Here is a 15,555-nt window from a genome sequence, read left to right as displayed (position 1 = left end):
TTATCATTGTCCCAAGAGAGCCCTGGTACAATACTGAAGCAAATGTAATGATAGTTAATGCAGCTGCACAATTATCCTTCGAACAAATGAATTCACAATGGAACTAGTTAGGAACTCCAGTACCAAAATTATAAATGACAGACATTATCCAAACTGAAAATAACATTATACTGTTTATACATAACCACACCTAAATACTGCTCTGCTAATTCTTTCCCTATTTTTTTTTTGCCAGTTTTCTCCCCTTCCTTTTAATGTATTGAGTGAAAGGCAGCACTTTGTTGTCAGAAATTCACTAGAATTTCACCAAACTATGACAGTCTAGCGAGTAAGTACTGGCAAACTATTTGACCACGGGACCATCATACCCAAGAATGGTTCAAGTCTCCACATATTTATACTTTCTTTGCAGGAATGGGAGCCTTAATTGATTTTCCACTCCAAATATTCCCCTGTTACATTCCAATTGGATTTCTGATTTCTAATTGGATTAGCCAGCCCTGCACAAATGAGAAACCTCTAGATTCCAACTTATTTAAGTATCGTCCTCCAAAAATCTGCAGGTTGGTACATCTCTCACTAAGACTAGATTTGCTGCAGCCTGGAAAACCATTGCTTTTTGTGCCAAGATTTGTAAAATGTGGATCTTGGCATCTACAGTTTCACCAAATCAGGAAGGAAAGTCTGCCGAAGAGTCCATGGTTTAGGGAAAACTGTTAAGTCTGCTATATCTCCTTCTTCTCTCTCAGGAGTAAAAACTTGTTTGCCCTCCTTAAAATGCACACAAAATGATTTTCTTCTTGAACCTTCATTCATACAGACACTGGAGTACCTGTTTCACTGATACCAGTCAATTCATACCACAACTGATAACTTGCCAGAGCAACAGACTTCAGGCAACAGACATCTGAATCCTAACACGATCATTTTGCTAATATTACTGAAAAATTGAGACGAGTCAAAATGCTGGAGATCTGACAAATATTCATGTTCATAATTCGATTTTAAATGAGCATTAACACATAAGTGCAGCTATGAATTAACTGAAGGGGCTTCTATGTAACCTGACTTCTTTACAAACATGTTTCATGTCAAAAAACGTTCCAAATAAAAATGCAGCAAAACAGCAAATAGCCATTCTTCAGGCTTTGGACATTCTTTCACAAGGAGTTCTTGATATCAAATGGTGGTGTTCCAAGAACTCAGTGATTTCACGGTCCTACGTTACTTAACTCAGATCTGACTGTTTGGGATGGTCACATGACAAGAGCTCAGACGATCCAGAGTTACCAGTCCAGAACTTAAATTTATCACGAACAGCATCTTACTGAATTTGCTATTCTGCTGGTGGAATGGCCGACAACTTCAACAACTGGAATTTTGGATGATCTGAATTCGATTCAATCTGATTTTGCTGCATTATTATGTAGCCACATATTACTAAATTAGCAAAAAGTCATCCAGTGGGACTAATGCTGCTTTATGAAAGTACTCCACATGACCTGACTATTTCAGATTGTAACTTTGTCCAGGCATTGATGTCTCCCATCAGCAAGGCCAAAGGACCATGTGGAACTACTGGCAATTCACATAACATCCAATTTTCTCTGGCGGCAGCAGTAACCTGAAATATATGGGAATTACTTGAGTTTTCAACAGTTCCACACAGTCCTTTTTCATAAGCCCAAAGCCGGTTTTACTGAATTACTTGTTTCATAAACAAGCTTATACGTTATTTCAATGCATTTTATGAACATGTATTTTATGAACTCTTAGTGTGTCCACAGAATAGTATTAATAACAGAGGTGTTTTATAGCCAACAGCCAGAAACAACAGCTGAATCACAAGGTCGACATTTTTCTTTGATCACAGCAATTTTTATATCTGAAATCTACATCCCTTTAATCCTGTTTGCAATTTCAAAGTTAAAAAAGCCTCATTTTATGAGGTTATAAAGGTTATTTAACTTAATTTATTTTATGCTTCTTTAATAATATAAAGCATGATGAGTGTTAAACCTGTTAAACCCAAGGTGGGTTTACAGCTATATGACGTGGTCAGCTGAATATGATAGATGCACTAGAAAGGGCACCATGACTCATCCATTTCTTGTTACTGGTTTCCTACCTTTAACAGCATCATTAAGCAAGGAATCTGATATATTCAGTATATATACAATAATATTCAGTAATGAGTATGCATTAGTAGGGAGTAATGTTGTACAGGAAAATACTTTCAAGGTAAACTGCTTAGGCTCTTTTATCTTTGTCACATGCAGTTTATTTTATAAAATTCTGTTAGAAGGATGGGACTACTGTATTGTGCAAACACACAGAGGAGATATGGCGTTTGAGACTGAGTAGAAGTCACTTTCACTCTCTCAGCTGCTATCAACAATTACTTAAGCCAGGAAAATCCAGGGATGCTTCAAGATAAATAGTCATTTCCTGGCTCAGACTGACCTATTATTCAAGTTGTAAGTTCGATCCTCTTTTAGACCTGCGGCCACTGATTCAGCTTATTTGGGACACTGGCTATGTTAGAATGAAACTACTGTGCTGGGTCTTCCAGGAGATGGCTCAAATACTTTATACATTTTTTTAATGTCTCAGAATTGCATTTGTCAAAGCATTTCACCCTCACCTCAATTTGATCAAACATGCAGCACTATTAGGTAGGAACAGGAATAAGCCATTCAGCGCTGCCATTCAATACTATCATGGCTAATCAACCAATTCAGTGCTTTTTCCCACAATATCCCTATGACCCTTTTGGTCACTGGTATTTAGAAATCTGTTACTCTCTAAAAATACTCCACGACTGAGCTTTCACAGCCACCTGGGATTGCAATCTACATCCCTTTTATCTTGTTGGCAATTTCAAAGTCACAAGGCCTCACTTTATGAGATCGTAAAGAGTTTTTAAAAAATTAACTTATTCCATGCTTTTTTAATTCTGGGGTACATAATTCATTGAATGCACTACTCTTGGAGTAAAGAAAATTCTACTTTATTTTTGATCTGCATTCTCCTTCAGTTAGAAGGTTTAAGTCCCATTTCCTGAGCACTTAGTGGGTGGCATGGTAGCTCAGTTGTTAGCATTGCTGTCTCACAGCACCAGGGACATCTGCTGCTCACTTGCTTATTTCATGAAGCCTCTGGGAAGTCCCTATGACCCTCCAGGGAACTGTGGCCCCAATGTTTCAGAACTACTGTGGAAATTTTTCTCATTGCTGTGTGGGACCTAGCTGTGTGCAGGCTGGTTCTTGCTTTTGTCTACATTACAAAAGTATTTTGGTTGTGAAGTGCTTTGTGACTTTCAGAACGTAAGGTTATGATGGAAATAAAAATTCTGCCTTCAGCTGAGGTGATATTAAGCTATCTTGCATGCCTAACAGTCAGATATTAAAGCAGGTGAGGTAACATATAACTTAAGTTTAGATTAAACACTTGTTTTGAAAATCTATATCATGTAGGTATTATTTAGCTAGCTAACCACATGGTTTCAAATACGGAAACAGCCTTAACCTAGGAAATCTTTAACACGCTTGTAGAATAATACAAATTCATACAGTCCATCAACATATTCACTGCATGAACACATGCTCGTTCAACTGTCAGACAAATGAATATCTACTGCAAAAACACACTATATTATTCATTATGTTGGGTATATTGGTCATGCTACATACATCATAATGAGTCCAGAGCTGCAGGCCCGGTGAGCTGATTCGAAAAACACTGGAGAAAAACTGATCCTTCTCAAAAAACTCCGGGATATTGATGTCCTCAGCCAGAGATGGGAATTGTTTTCTGATATCTGCTACATCCTGTTTTTAAATCAACAAAGATGTAATCAGGTCTTCTTTCATCCAAAAACTAATAGAACTAGCTTTGTATAAAATGGCTACCTTAGGAAATGATATAGCATTGGAATTTGATAATGTATACAAATGTCGTTATTATACCATTCCAAACTTGCAGGTGTAGTGGAAGTATGTAGGATTAGAAATCAACTGAATTGTATCAAAACCTGAAAATCCTGTGACAGTTGTCCGATTTAACACTCAATAAATTATTCTCTGTTACTTTGACAGCAACATTAATCTTTTTATTTTGACTAGATTCACACCCTTTGTAAATGAGAACAATTTACATGAGCCTTTGACATCTTTGTTAAAGTATTAGAAAAACTGATTCCTGATAAAACAACTAGTACTTCTATACAGACAGTAAGAACTGCCGATGCTGGAGTCAGAGATAACACAGTGTGGAGCTGGAGGAACACAGCAGGCCAGGCAGCATCAGAGGAGCAGAAAAGCTGACCTTTCGGGTCGGGACCCTTCTTCAAAAAAATTTCTGCTGTGGCCTGCTATGTTCCTCCAGCTCCACACTGTGTTATCTAGTACTTCTATAGTGCCTTCGATATAATAAAATGCTCTAAAAGGCTTCACAGGAGAATGATAAAACAAAGGGATCACTGAGCCTTATAAGGAGATGATCAAATGCTTAGTTAAAGAGGTAGATTTTAGGATGTGTCTTAGAAGAGGATAAAGGAAGATGGGGAGGTAGACAGAGGGAATTCCAGAGCTGTGGGCCTCAGCATCTGCAGTTACCAATGGTGGATCAATTAAAATTGAAGTAGCACAAGAGGTATGAATTAAGGAAGCTCAGCTATTTCAGGGGCTGAAGGACTCAACTGAGATAGGGAGTGAGGCCTGCAAGGATTTGAAAACAAGGACAAAAATTTTAAAGTCAAGACTGAAATCAATGTAGGAGAGGGAAATCCAATCCAAGCTGTTAAATGTTCACAAGGTAACATTGCTTATTGTAATTTCTCCTCCCCCAATTTTTGTAAATTTTACTTGATCATTTCAACTTACATAGAGAATTTACATATTACAGTGATCTTCACCAGAGCTTAATTGAGGATTCTTGTGACCACAGGTTTAAAACCATTCAGGGTTCCTCAACACCAAGCCCACTGATTCAAAAAAACACAAATTTTCAGTAAAATGAATGAAGATGTAGGCCATTGAAAGTTTACATTTTACAGGAATAGTTTTTTTTAGCCTACTAAAATGTCAGTCAGGTCAAATGAATTGCTGTTTCATATAAATATATTCTAGGATGCAACTTTTACCATAGATCAAAGTTTAGATATTCTTTTTCCACAGAAATACATACTTCAATTTTTATTGAGCCACTTGTAAAAATGACTTCATTTTTCTTGTTGCGATACAGACAGACAGCCAAACCAAATCAGCATTCCTATCTCTGTATTTGCAATGTAATAAAATTAAGACCTTCAAAAACCATCAAAATTGACCTTAATAGTTCTCAACTAGACTACTGTACAACCAAACCCAGACTCTGTGAATAATCAATTTCAGGGTCTGGTTCTATCTTAAATGAAAGACCCAGTGATTTGGTAACAATTTCATAACCTTAGCAGAGCAAAAATTAAATAACAAAGTAATCTAACTGGCATGTGCTTTAAGCTCAATAGCCTTTATTTACAGCCCTATTCACACAAGAGACAAACAAACAAACAAACATAGTTAAGAGATATCTAAAAGAAAATAACAAAACTGGCCAGATTACTTAAGTGGTTTTCATGATGTGTTGTTCTACAGGCACAGATGATCATTCCTTGATTGATTTTCTGAAGATGTTGATCAAAGTCACCTTTACAGTTCACTCAGACAAAGGCAGCAATACTGATTACTTAATTTTCCCTTCTTAGAGCTTCCAGAGGTAATGGGAGGTTAGGCAGGGAGCTTTAGAATGTTCATGTTGTAGCATCAATAGTCAGGTTTCTTTTTCCATTGAAAAACAGTCCAAAAACTAATTCCAACACTGACCACTCATTGACAGACTGCTCCTCCACAAGATCCCAGTTACCATTCAACATTTGCCATCTGCTTGAGCATAAAGTCTTTTCTAGACTTGCTGGTATCAAATCCCAGGTAATGACCTTGTTACCTGTTTAAATAAAATGCTCTTCCCTGGTGATGAAGTGTCTGAAAGCCTTTTGATCAGGAACCAACCCACATTTAACTTCCAGGCCTGCCCTCACAAATAAATCAAAGCATGTTGGTCTGTTTGCCTTTTAACACTAGCTGCTACCCACAGTCCAAAAGTCATTTTCAGTTCACAGCTCCAAACTAAAATTAATTAAATAACTTTAAAAAGTGAAAAATCAGCAAGGGCTCTAGCATCATGGTTATTAGATCATTTATAATTCCTGAAGTATCACATATATAATTTTACAAGTGACTAAAGTAATTTTTAAAATATGAACTCAAGTTGCTGCACTAATATATAGCATATTAAAGTTTTGCAATAAACTAGAGTTTGTGATGAAATTGTTGTTTTCAAATGTCCTATAATTACAAAGTTCCCTGTTATGAAGTGTATTATTAATAATATTAAATGTGAGACCTGAAGTCCATATTTCTGTATTTCCTTTGTGCTCATGCATCTTTAAACAACAGCAGATTAATTACCTGTGATATTTGAGAGCTTGCTAATTGTATTGTTTAATTACTGCATTTGATATGGATTCAAAGAAATGCTAAATTATCTGCAGTGTGCAGAAGGCTTACTACAAACAACTGTACAACGAGTCTATTTAACAGGATACGGTCAAAAGTAAATAACATAAGTGATTTCTAACTACCAGCAGTTATTTAGTTGTGGTCCTTTCGTAAAAATTGCCCTGCCAACTCAATGAATATACTGACTCAGAAGGTCACAGCTGTAGCCATGGCCTATGTGGTAAATGGCTCACAGCTGGGTGACGGTACGGATTCCACACCTGCTCCCAGAGGGATAAAGTCAGCACTGCACCCTATTCAATGACATTGGTTTGATATTCTCCATGAATGGAAGTCAGTAAGGATGGGATCAGACCTGATGATGATGCTGTTAATTAATAGATAAATAACCTCAAACCACTGGATGTGTCAGTTGACAGCATGAGCACTTGTGTGAGATATTAATAGATACCAGAGCCCATTGAATGGAACCAAACATGACTTCATGACAGCAAAAGAGAAAACTATAAATAAAATAAGCAAAGGTAGTGGTTCGGGAGCTGTAGATTGTGAAACACTTCACTGTCTATTCACTCACCTTCCGTGGGTCTACTCCTAATGATCTTAAATAATATTTTTCATCCTGAATGAGAAACAATCATTCAATTAGTCACAAGAGCATTCAGCTCATAAATCTGTGCAAGTTACAGGAGTCATTAAACTTGTCGTACAATCAAATGTTAACAAAAGTTCTGGAATAAACTCATCTATAGTCTTAGCTCTTCAATGATTGCTCTCTGCGGAGTTCTCAAAAATACATTAGAAAATATACAGGCTTATTTTCGAGGCAAATGGGTGTAAAGCAAATCCCTAAAGAGGTTAAACCAAATGTGTTTCAACTTCAACCAAGTCTGTTGAAGCGCTAAATCAATTGAATTATGTAGATGATCACAGCCATACAAACTAATACACAAGCCATAAAAATTCTAAGGTAAGACAATAGCAATTTTTCTGTCTGCGACATATCTTGAAAAGTCAGTCAAACTAATTGCTTTTGTATTTGTATAATAAATTATTTTGATCAAGTTTCAGGACTTAAATAATTTTTGCATACAATCATCAGCAAAGGTCATTCGTATTTGTATTTACTTTGCAATTTTGATATCCTTCAATCTGAAATCTTAACAGTTCTCCTGTAGCACAGAAAATAATAGCACCACATGCTGAGTCATGTAGATTAAAATGTCTATTCATTCTAACAGATCTCAACCAGGGTTTCTGTAGTGATGCTATTCAACTGGCTTTATCTTTTGGGACTGGGCTAGAGAAACAAGGAGAAACAAGCATTGTTGCTGATAGAGCATTTGTGTAGATCTCTATTCATGTTTGGTTCTGATGGACCAGTACATCAGAACTGTCCACTAATATTCACTGCCCAGATAAAAATGACTTCTTGCCCCATTCATCATTCATATTCCAGCATGTATTTTCTGGACAGGAGCAAGAACAGAGAAAGATTTGGAGACAGGATAGATAACAATTTCAATCGTAGAAGTTTGCAGTGTGGAAGAGGCATGAGCTAAGTTCAAGACGACATATTAAGACTTACTCATCACAACATACCATAGGAAATTGGGAGCAGAATTAGGTCATTTGGCTCTTTTGAGTCTGGGCTACCTAATCTAGTTGTGCTCTTAACTCCTTTTTCCTGTCTAACCCCCAAAATCTAACTCAGCCTTGAATAAATTCAATGACCCAGCTTCCAGTGTATCCTGGGGAGGAAGAATCCACAGAATACTGACATCATAAATGCAGAATCTCCTTTCCTTAAATATTATGTTCTAGTTATAATCACTCTGACAAGGGAGAACATCCTTTCAGAATCTACCCTGTCAAGTCCCTTCAGGATCTTAACTTTCAACAAGATCACTTCATATTTTTCTAAATTCCAATGGGTAAAGGCTCAACATGTTCAAACTTTCTTCATAAATAGGCCTTTCATCCCAGGAATAAGTCAAATGAATCTTATCCAAACTATTTCTAGCAATAGCTATCTCCTTTTTCCAAATATGGAGACCAAAATTGTATAGTGTTCCAGATGGTCTCACCAAGGTCTTGTACATCAGCAGTAAAATTTCTCCAAATTTATATTCCATTCGTCTTACAATAAACGCCACTATTCTACTTGCCTTGCTGTACCTGCAAAATAATTTTGTGATTCATGTACCTGGACACCCAGATTCCTCTGTACCTCCACTTTCTGCAATAATTCTTCATTTACATATTTTTTTAAATTTTGCCTGCCAAAGTAGACAGGTTGCCACATTATACTTCATCTGCCAAGATTCTGCCTCTCATAACTTACTTTGTATCTCTTTTTGACATCAGCGAAGTACAGATATAGAACAGGGCTGCATATACAAAGTTGCTCTTTCCCCTATCCATATTGAAGCAAACATGTCTGACTCAAAAGTTCATTCTTGTGTACCTAACGTGACAGTTAACACCATATGCCCCTCCACGAACTTGCAAACAGAATAATTTTGTTTTATTTTAATCATCCCCCCACCAACTTAATCATCCAGATCTTCTACATATCTCATTTCTCTTGGTTATTATGTACCTTATGATTCTGCTAACCGTGATTCAGTCACAAGTGTATATTGTTTATATATATATATATATCAAGAGAGTATCTCACTGCTCTACTAGGACTTTCAAGTTGATAGAATTTCCTACTGTGATGTTTTTTCTGTCTTTGCCAATGCAAACCAAAAATACTGCTGCCTTAAAGTGCCAGGGACACAACGTTCAATTCAAGCCTTGGGTGACTGTCTGTATGGGGTTTACACGTTCCACCCATGTTTGCGTCGGTTTCCTCTGGGTGCTCCGGTCTCCTCCCACAGTCCAAAGATGTGCAGGTTAGGTGGACTGGTCATGCTGAATTGCCCCATCGTGTCTAGGGCTGCGCAAGCTGGTGGATTACCCATGGTAAATGTGGGGTTACAGGATAGGGTAGATTTGGGTGGGATATTCTTCCAAGTGTCGGTGCAGACTCAATGGGCCAAATGGCTTCTATCTGCACTGCAGGGATTCTATGATTCTATATAATTAGGTATGTTCAATACTAAACAGTATGTTTGCTTGAAATATTTTTCATTTTTCCAAGCACAGTATAACTTGCAAAGTTGCAGTAGCCAAAGTTAAAAAAGTTTAGAAATGTTTTTGTTACCATCAGATGTAACTTCCTCATCAGTTGGCAACAATTTTCAATTAGCTTTAATCCATTGATATGACACTGCCATAACCAACCTTGGTTCTGAAGTCATATCGGACTTGAAACGTTAATTCTGTTTCTCTCTCCACAGGTGTTATTAGAGATGTTGAGTTTCTGCAAATTTTAGGAATGGTTGAATTAATACCTTAGATATGAAATATTCTGTGTGGACTGACTCCGCTGCTCGCTTCACAAAAACATCAAATGGTAAAGTTCTGTAAACAAGAATCAAAAGCAATTAAACTAGATTCTGAAGCCACAAACAATGAACTAATCATTTAAGTAAGTCATTTCCAGTAATATTCAGAGACCAAGAACATTTGAACGTACAAGAAATAACAGCAAAAGACCAATTAATCCCATGAATTTATTCCACCTTGACAGAGTGAAAAGGAGGTGATCAAGTTAGTTCCAGGTAATTATTCGTAGCAGCTAGTATCACAAACATCCATTAATTACCTGTTTGCTAATAATCAAGATACTCGTCATTCACAGGAACTTGTTCAATTGTCTGCAGTGAACTCACACTTAATGTATTCAGTACCAGGTTATTACAGAGGTTGTTCATTCCTGGCATTGAACCTATCTCCACTTCGCAATTTGTACTGACATCCTATCAGTTCTCCATTTCCCCACGGGCAGCATCTAATCCCTGTACAGTTTTAAAGATTTCAATTATATCTCCTACAAGCTAATATTTTCAACTTAGAAAGTCCTAGTTCTATAACCTTGCTTGTTAACCACAAGTGGTTAAATTATGTGCTATATTGAATGGTGGCTCTGAACCTTTTCTAGATCCTTGATATCGCTCATAATGTGAGAGAAACAAATTAAGACATGGTATTCCAGATGCGGCCAGTCTAAGGCTTCGTACAATGAAAAAACTGCACTTCTAATTTAACCTCTTAATTGTTTGAACAATACAGCTTTAATCCCTCATACTTGTGTGACAGCTTGTAAAACTAATTATGCACCTTTAATGCCCAAACCTTGCTCCACAAGGCAGTCATGAGTCTGAACCCTGCTGCAGCATTCGAAGTTATCTGTATTTGGGCAGGATACTCACTGGCTCCCTCTCATCTCAGTACATACAAACGTATGAATTAGGAGCAGGAACAGGCCACTTGGTCCTCAAGCCTACTCCATCACTCAATAAGGTCATGGTTGACCTGCTTACTTCACATTCCCACTTACCCGATAATCTTTCAACTCCTTATCAAGAATCTTCCTTTGCTTAAAAATGTTAAAGGATTCTGCTCCCACACCCTTTGGAGGAAGAGGCTTCCAAATATTCTCAATAGTCTCAAAAAATCTCCTTATCTCAGTCTTAAATGGGCAACCCTTTACTTTGAAACAGTGATCCAGAGTTCAAGATTTTCCAAGAGAGGAAACATTCTTTCCACATGCTTCCTGTCAAGGACCCTTAGGATTTTGTATGTTTCAGTCAAGTCACCCCTTACATACCATATCTTCGGTCTGTTTATCTAGGTCATTTATATAAATTACAAGGCTTTGAGGGCCCAGGACTGATCCCGGAGGAACACTGCTCATTATAACTTGCCTATTACAAAAACTTTAAAAAGCAGAATCACAAATCTAATAATGGCAGGACTACTACCCGAACTATGTGCAAATTGAACTAGGGTAAATAAGATTATAGAACTCATAGGGCAAAATAGGTTTCAATTCTTGGAGCACTAGCAACTGTTTTTGGGGGTGAGAACGCAGTGGCAGAGAAGAGAAAGAGAGAGCTGTTCCGTTGAGAACTGTTCTGAGGAAGGGTCACCGGACCAGAAACGTTAACTCTGATTCCTCTCCAAAGATGCAGCCAGACCTGCTGAGCTTTTCCAGCAATTTCTGTTTTGGTTTCTGATTTACAACATCCGCCATTCTTTTGGTTTTTATTCAGTGGAATAATGTTGGGATCAGTATTCTGGTGAACTGTAAAACAATGGTTTTAGATAGGTCTTTAAACTAATTAATGGATGGGAGACAATTCTATTGAAGGGAAGTTTAAAAAATCCAAAAAGAAATGAGAGACAGCAGTGGGACAGGGTGGTGAAGAAATGGACAACAATCAAACTATGATAGAACAAGGTAGAAAATACATATACAAGAGTGCAGCAGAAATTGGAACCAGAGTAAGGCAGACAAGGGTAACATCGAAGACAAATCTGTAGAGTACATCAGGGATTGTCTCTTAGAGCAGTACTCAGCAGGAATTGACTATTTAAAATCTAGTAATGCACAATGAGATAGGATTAAGAAGAGATCTAAATAAAAACCAAAAGAACTGCGGACGCTGTATATCAGCAACAAAAACAAAGTTGCTGGAAAAGCTGTTTTCTCCTCCACAGACGCTGCCAGACCTGCTGAGCTTTTCCAGCAACTTTGTTTTTGTTAAGAAGAGATCTCATAGTTAAGGATCCTCTAGAGGGTGGCAATCACAACATGGTACAATTTCAAATGCATTCTGAGGGACAGCAACTCAGGTCTGAAACCATTGTCCTCAATGTAAATAAGGGCAATTACATTGGTATGAAGAAAGAGATCTTTAAAGCAAGCTGATAAAATAGACTAAGGGGCAAATCAGTGAATCAGCAGTGGCAAACACTTAAGAAGATATTTCATAGTGCTCAGCAAAAATTTATTCTGGTAAAAAAAGGGCTCACTGAGAAGGATGAACAACCCCTTGTTAAGAAAGACAGTCAAGGAAAGTATTCAAGCAAAACCTAAGGCATGCAAAGTGTCAAAAACTAGTGGTAAACCAGAGGACTGGAATTTTATTTTAGAACCAGCAGCAAATGATTGAAAACCTGATGAGGAAGAAAATGGGTTATGAAACTAAACTGGTAAGAAATATAAAACCAAACAGCAAGAATAGAGAGTAACCAAAGTAAATGTGAAACCCTTGGGTGATGACACTGGGGAATAAATAACAGGGATTAGGGAATGGCACATAATTTAAAATAATATTTTGCATTGATCATCATGCTGGAGGGCATTATCATCCTCAAGTTAACAGATACAAGGTGCTAATGGGAGGAAAGGTCTTCTAGTAGTCTCTATTACAAAAGACAGTGTATTGGACAAACTAATGGCACTAAAGGCAGACAAGTTGCCAGGACCTGATGATGTGCAACCAAGAGTTTTAAAAGAAGTGGCTATAGAAATAGTGGAGGCATTAGTCAAAACATTTCAGAACTAGATTCCTGGAGGGTTCCAGTGGGTTGGCAAAATGTGATACTCCTGCTCATAAAGGGAGGAAAACAGAAAGCAGGAGACTATAGGTAAGTCAGCCTAACATCTGTCATTGGGAAAATGCTATCATCCATTATTAAGGAATTGAGGAGTTAAACGTGGCTAAAAGATTGGTGTGGGTAGAATGGCTTCCAGTTCATGTGGCACTGGCGCCAGTACTGGCGTGAAATGGAATTGATCTAGTGGGATGGGTTTTACTTGAAGCAGGTTGGGACCAGTGTTGCAGCAAATCAAATAACTAGGGCTGTAGAGAGGGCTTTAGCTTAATTGGGGAGGTGGAGGCAGGTTTGAAAGAGGGGAAGTTTAGGTTTACAAAACAAGAGGAAATGGCAGAATTACATGGACAGCTATGTGGATAACGATGCCCAGACTTGTAAAGAAGGGACAGAGTCGTAAAGAAGGGACAGAGTCGACAAACATTGGATAAGGTCAGTATATAGGGTCAAAAGGGAAAATAATGGTAAAAAAGCAAAGATAATGGCTCTTTACATGAATGCTTGTAGTATTTGGGAAAAGATAGATGAATTAACTGCACAAATACAGGTTAACAGGCATGATCTTATAGCCATTTCAGAGGTATGATCATAAGGATATCAAAGCTAAGAACTACATATTCAGGGATATATGACTTTCTGAAAAGATAGAAAGGAAGGAGGGAAAGGGTGCTGGGGTAGCATACATGACAGAATAAGTATGATGGCAACTGATAGTGCCAGTGCTACAACTTCTGCTACAATTGAGTCTCATTAAAAACTCTAAGTGGTGAGAGGAAAAACTCAGGAAGACCAACCATATTGTTTTCCACATCTCTCTCTACTGGGAGCTCTTGGTAACATGATTTAAAATTAGGAACTCCACAATTTATCACTGAATCATGCTCAATAGCTTATATGAAGCTACATAATCTAAATCCAACATCAAAATCTTTATAATCTAGCATTTGTTGGTGTCAAACACACGTACAATTAAATACTGAATCAGAGCAGAAACATAACTCTGTAAACATTTTCATTACATTAAATATTGCCCTGAAACTAACTATGATGCACTCGATTGAAAATAAATTTAAATTCAAAAAAAGCAATCTATGACAACACAAGTAAATTAGTACCTGTAGCTAAAATTTTTGTTGATAAAATCCATCTGTGGTACTGATGCAACATGAACCTTGACCTCCTGCCTTCCTCCAGTCGTACTCAGGTAATCAACTGTCCATTTTGATGTGCACGAGCCGAGGGGAATTCCTTTAAGAACTGCAGGTTTTCTCTAAGGTTTATGGGGAGGGAAATTACAATGGAAAATGCAGATTAATATTCAAAACTCAATTGATAAAACTTACTTTCCAGACGTCAACTATTCTGTGAAATTATATTTACAGTCTTGCTCATAACAACAGCAATTATTTGTAAATATAGTACTCAAAAACTTTGATTTAATTTGATTTATTATTGGCACATGTATCGAGATAGTGAAAAGTATTGCTTTGTATGCTATCCAGGCAAATCGTACCTTACATAAGTACATTAAGGTATTAGAACAGAATACAGTGTAATGTTACAGAGAAAGATCAACTTTAAAATTTGAGAGAACCGTTCAAAAGTCTGGTAACAGCAGGGAAGAAGCTGTTCTTGAATCTTGTTGGTACATGTTTTCAAACTTTTTTCTTCTGTCTGATGAAAGAGGGTGAAAGACAGTATAACCAGGTTAGGAGGGGTTTTTGATAATGCTGGCTGCTTTCCCAAGGCAGCGGAAAGTACAGACACAGTTGATGGAATGAAAGTTGGTTTGCGAGATGGAAGGGGCAGCATTCACAACTCTCAGTAATTGCGGTCTTGGGAACAGCAGTTGCAATATTGAGCTGTGATGGATTCGGACAAGATGCTTTCTATGGTGCATCTATAAAAATTGATAAGAGTCATTGCAGACATGCTGGATTTCCTTAGCCTTCTGAGGAAGTAGAGTATATTTACTCCTAGGAAGTGGAAGCTCTCGACCAACTCCACCTCAGCACCATTGATAGACAGGGGCATGACCTTGAATCCGCTTACTGAAGTCGATGACCAGCTCCTTCGTTTTGCTGACATTGTGGGAGAGATTGTTGTCTTTACACCATGCCACTAAGCTTTCTATCTCTTTCTTCTACTCTGTCTCGTTGGCATTTGAGATCCAATCCACTACGATGGTGTCATCAGCAAATTTGTACATGGTGTGAGAGCAGAACTTGGCCACACAGTCGTGAGTGTGTAAGGAGAATAGTAAGGGACTAAGAATGCAGCCTTACAGGGCACCGGTGTTGAGGATAATTGTGGAGGAGGTGTTGTCAACTAGCCTTACTCATTGTGGTCTGCGGGTCAGGAAGTCAAGGATCCAGTTGCAGAGGGGGAAGCAGAGTCTTAAGTCTCGGAGTTTGGAGAGGAGTTTGGGTGTACTTATGGTGCTAAAGGCAGAGCGAAGGTCAATGAATAGGAGTCTAACGTA

General features: G+C 37.8%; 1 protein-coding gene across 5 annotated transcripts in view; it reads right to left on the bottom strand.

Moving 5' to 3' along the window:
* The window catches only part of tyw5 (tRNA-yW synthesizing protein 5), a 29,434-nt gene extending 15,081 nt beyond the window's left edge, over window positions 1-14,353 (bottom strand). For 4 of the 5 annotated variants that reach the window (XR_007262414.1, XM_048598606.1, XM_048598604.1 and 1 more), the window contains exons 1-4: window positions 14,189-14,353; window positions 9,962-10,031; window positions 7,138-7,182; window positions 3,693-3,830 (exon numbers count right to left, since the gene is read on the bottom strand). Coding sequence is in view for 4 of the 5 variants with exons in the window: in XM_048598606.1 (XP_048454563.1) it covers window positions 3,693-3,830; window positions 7,138-7,182; window positions 9,962-10,031; window positions 14,189-14,220 (285 nt within the window). In the remaining variant the exon portion in view is untranslated. The remainder of the gene's footprint in view (window positions 1-3,692; window positions 3,831-7,137; window positions 7,183-9,961; window positions 10,032-14,188) is intronic. The other variant, XM_048598607.1, reaches the window with a different exon arrangement.
* Between the last annotated feature and the right edge of the window lie 1,202 nt (window positions 14,354-15,555).

Source organism: Rhincodon typus, chromosome 7 (assembly GCF_021869965.1).
Source record: "Rhincodon typus isolate 14 chromosome 7, sRhiTyp1.1, whole genome shotgun sequence".
Lineage (NCBI taxonomy): Eukaryota > Metazoa > Chordata > Chondrichthyes > Orectolobiformes > Rhincodontidae > Rhincodon > Rhincodon typus.
This window is presented reverse-complemented; position numbering and strand designations above follow the sequence as displayed.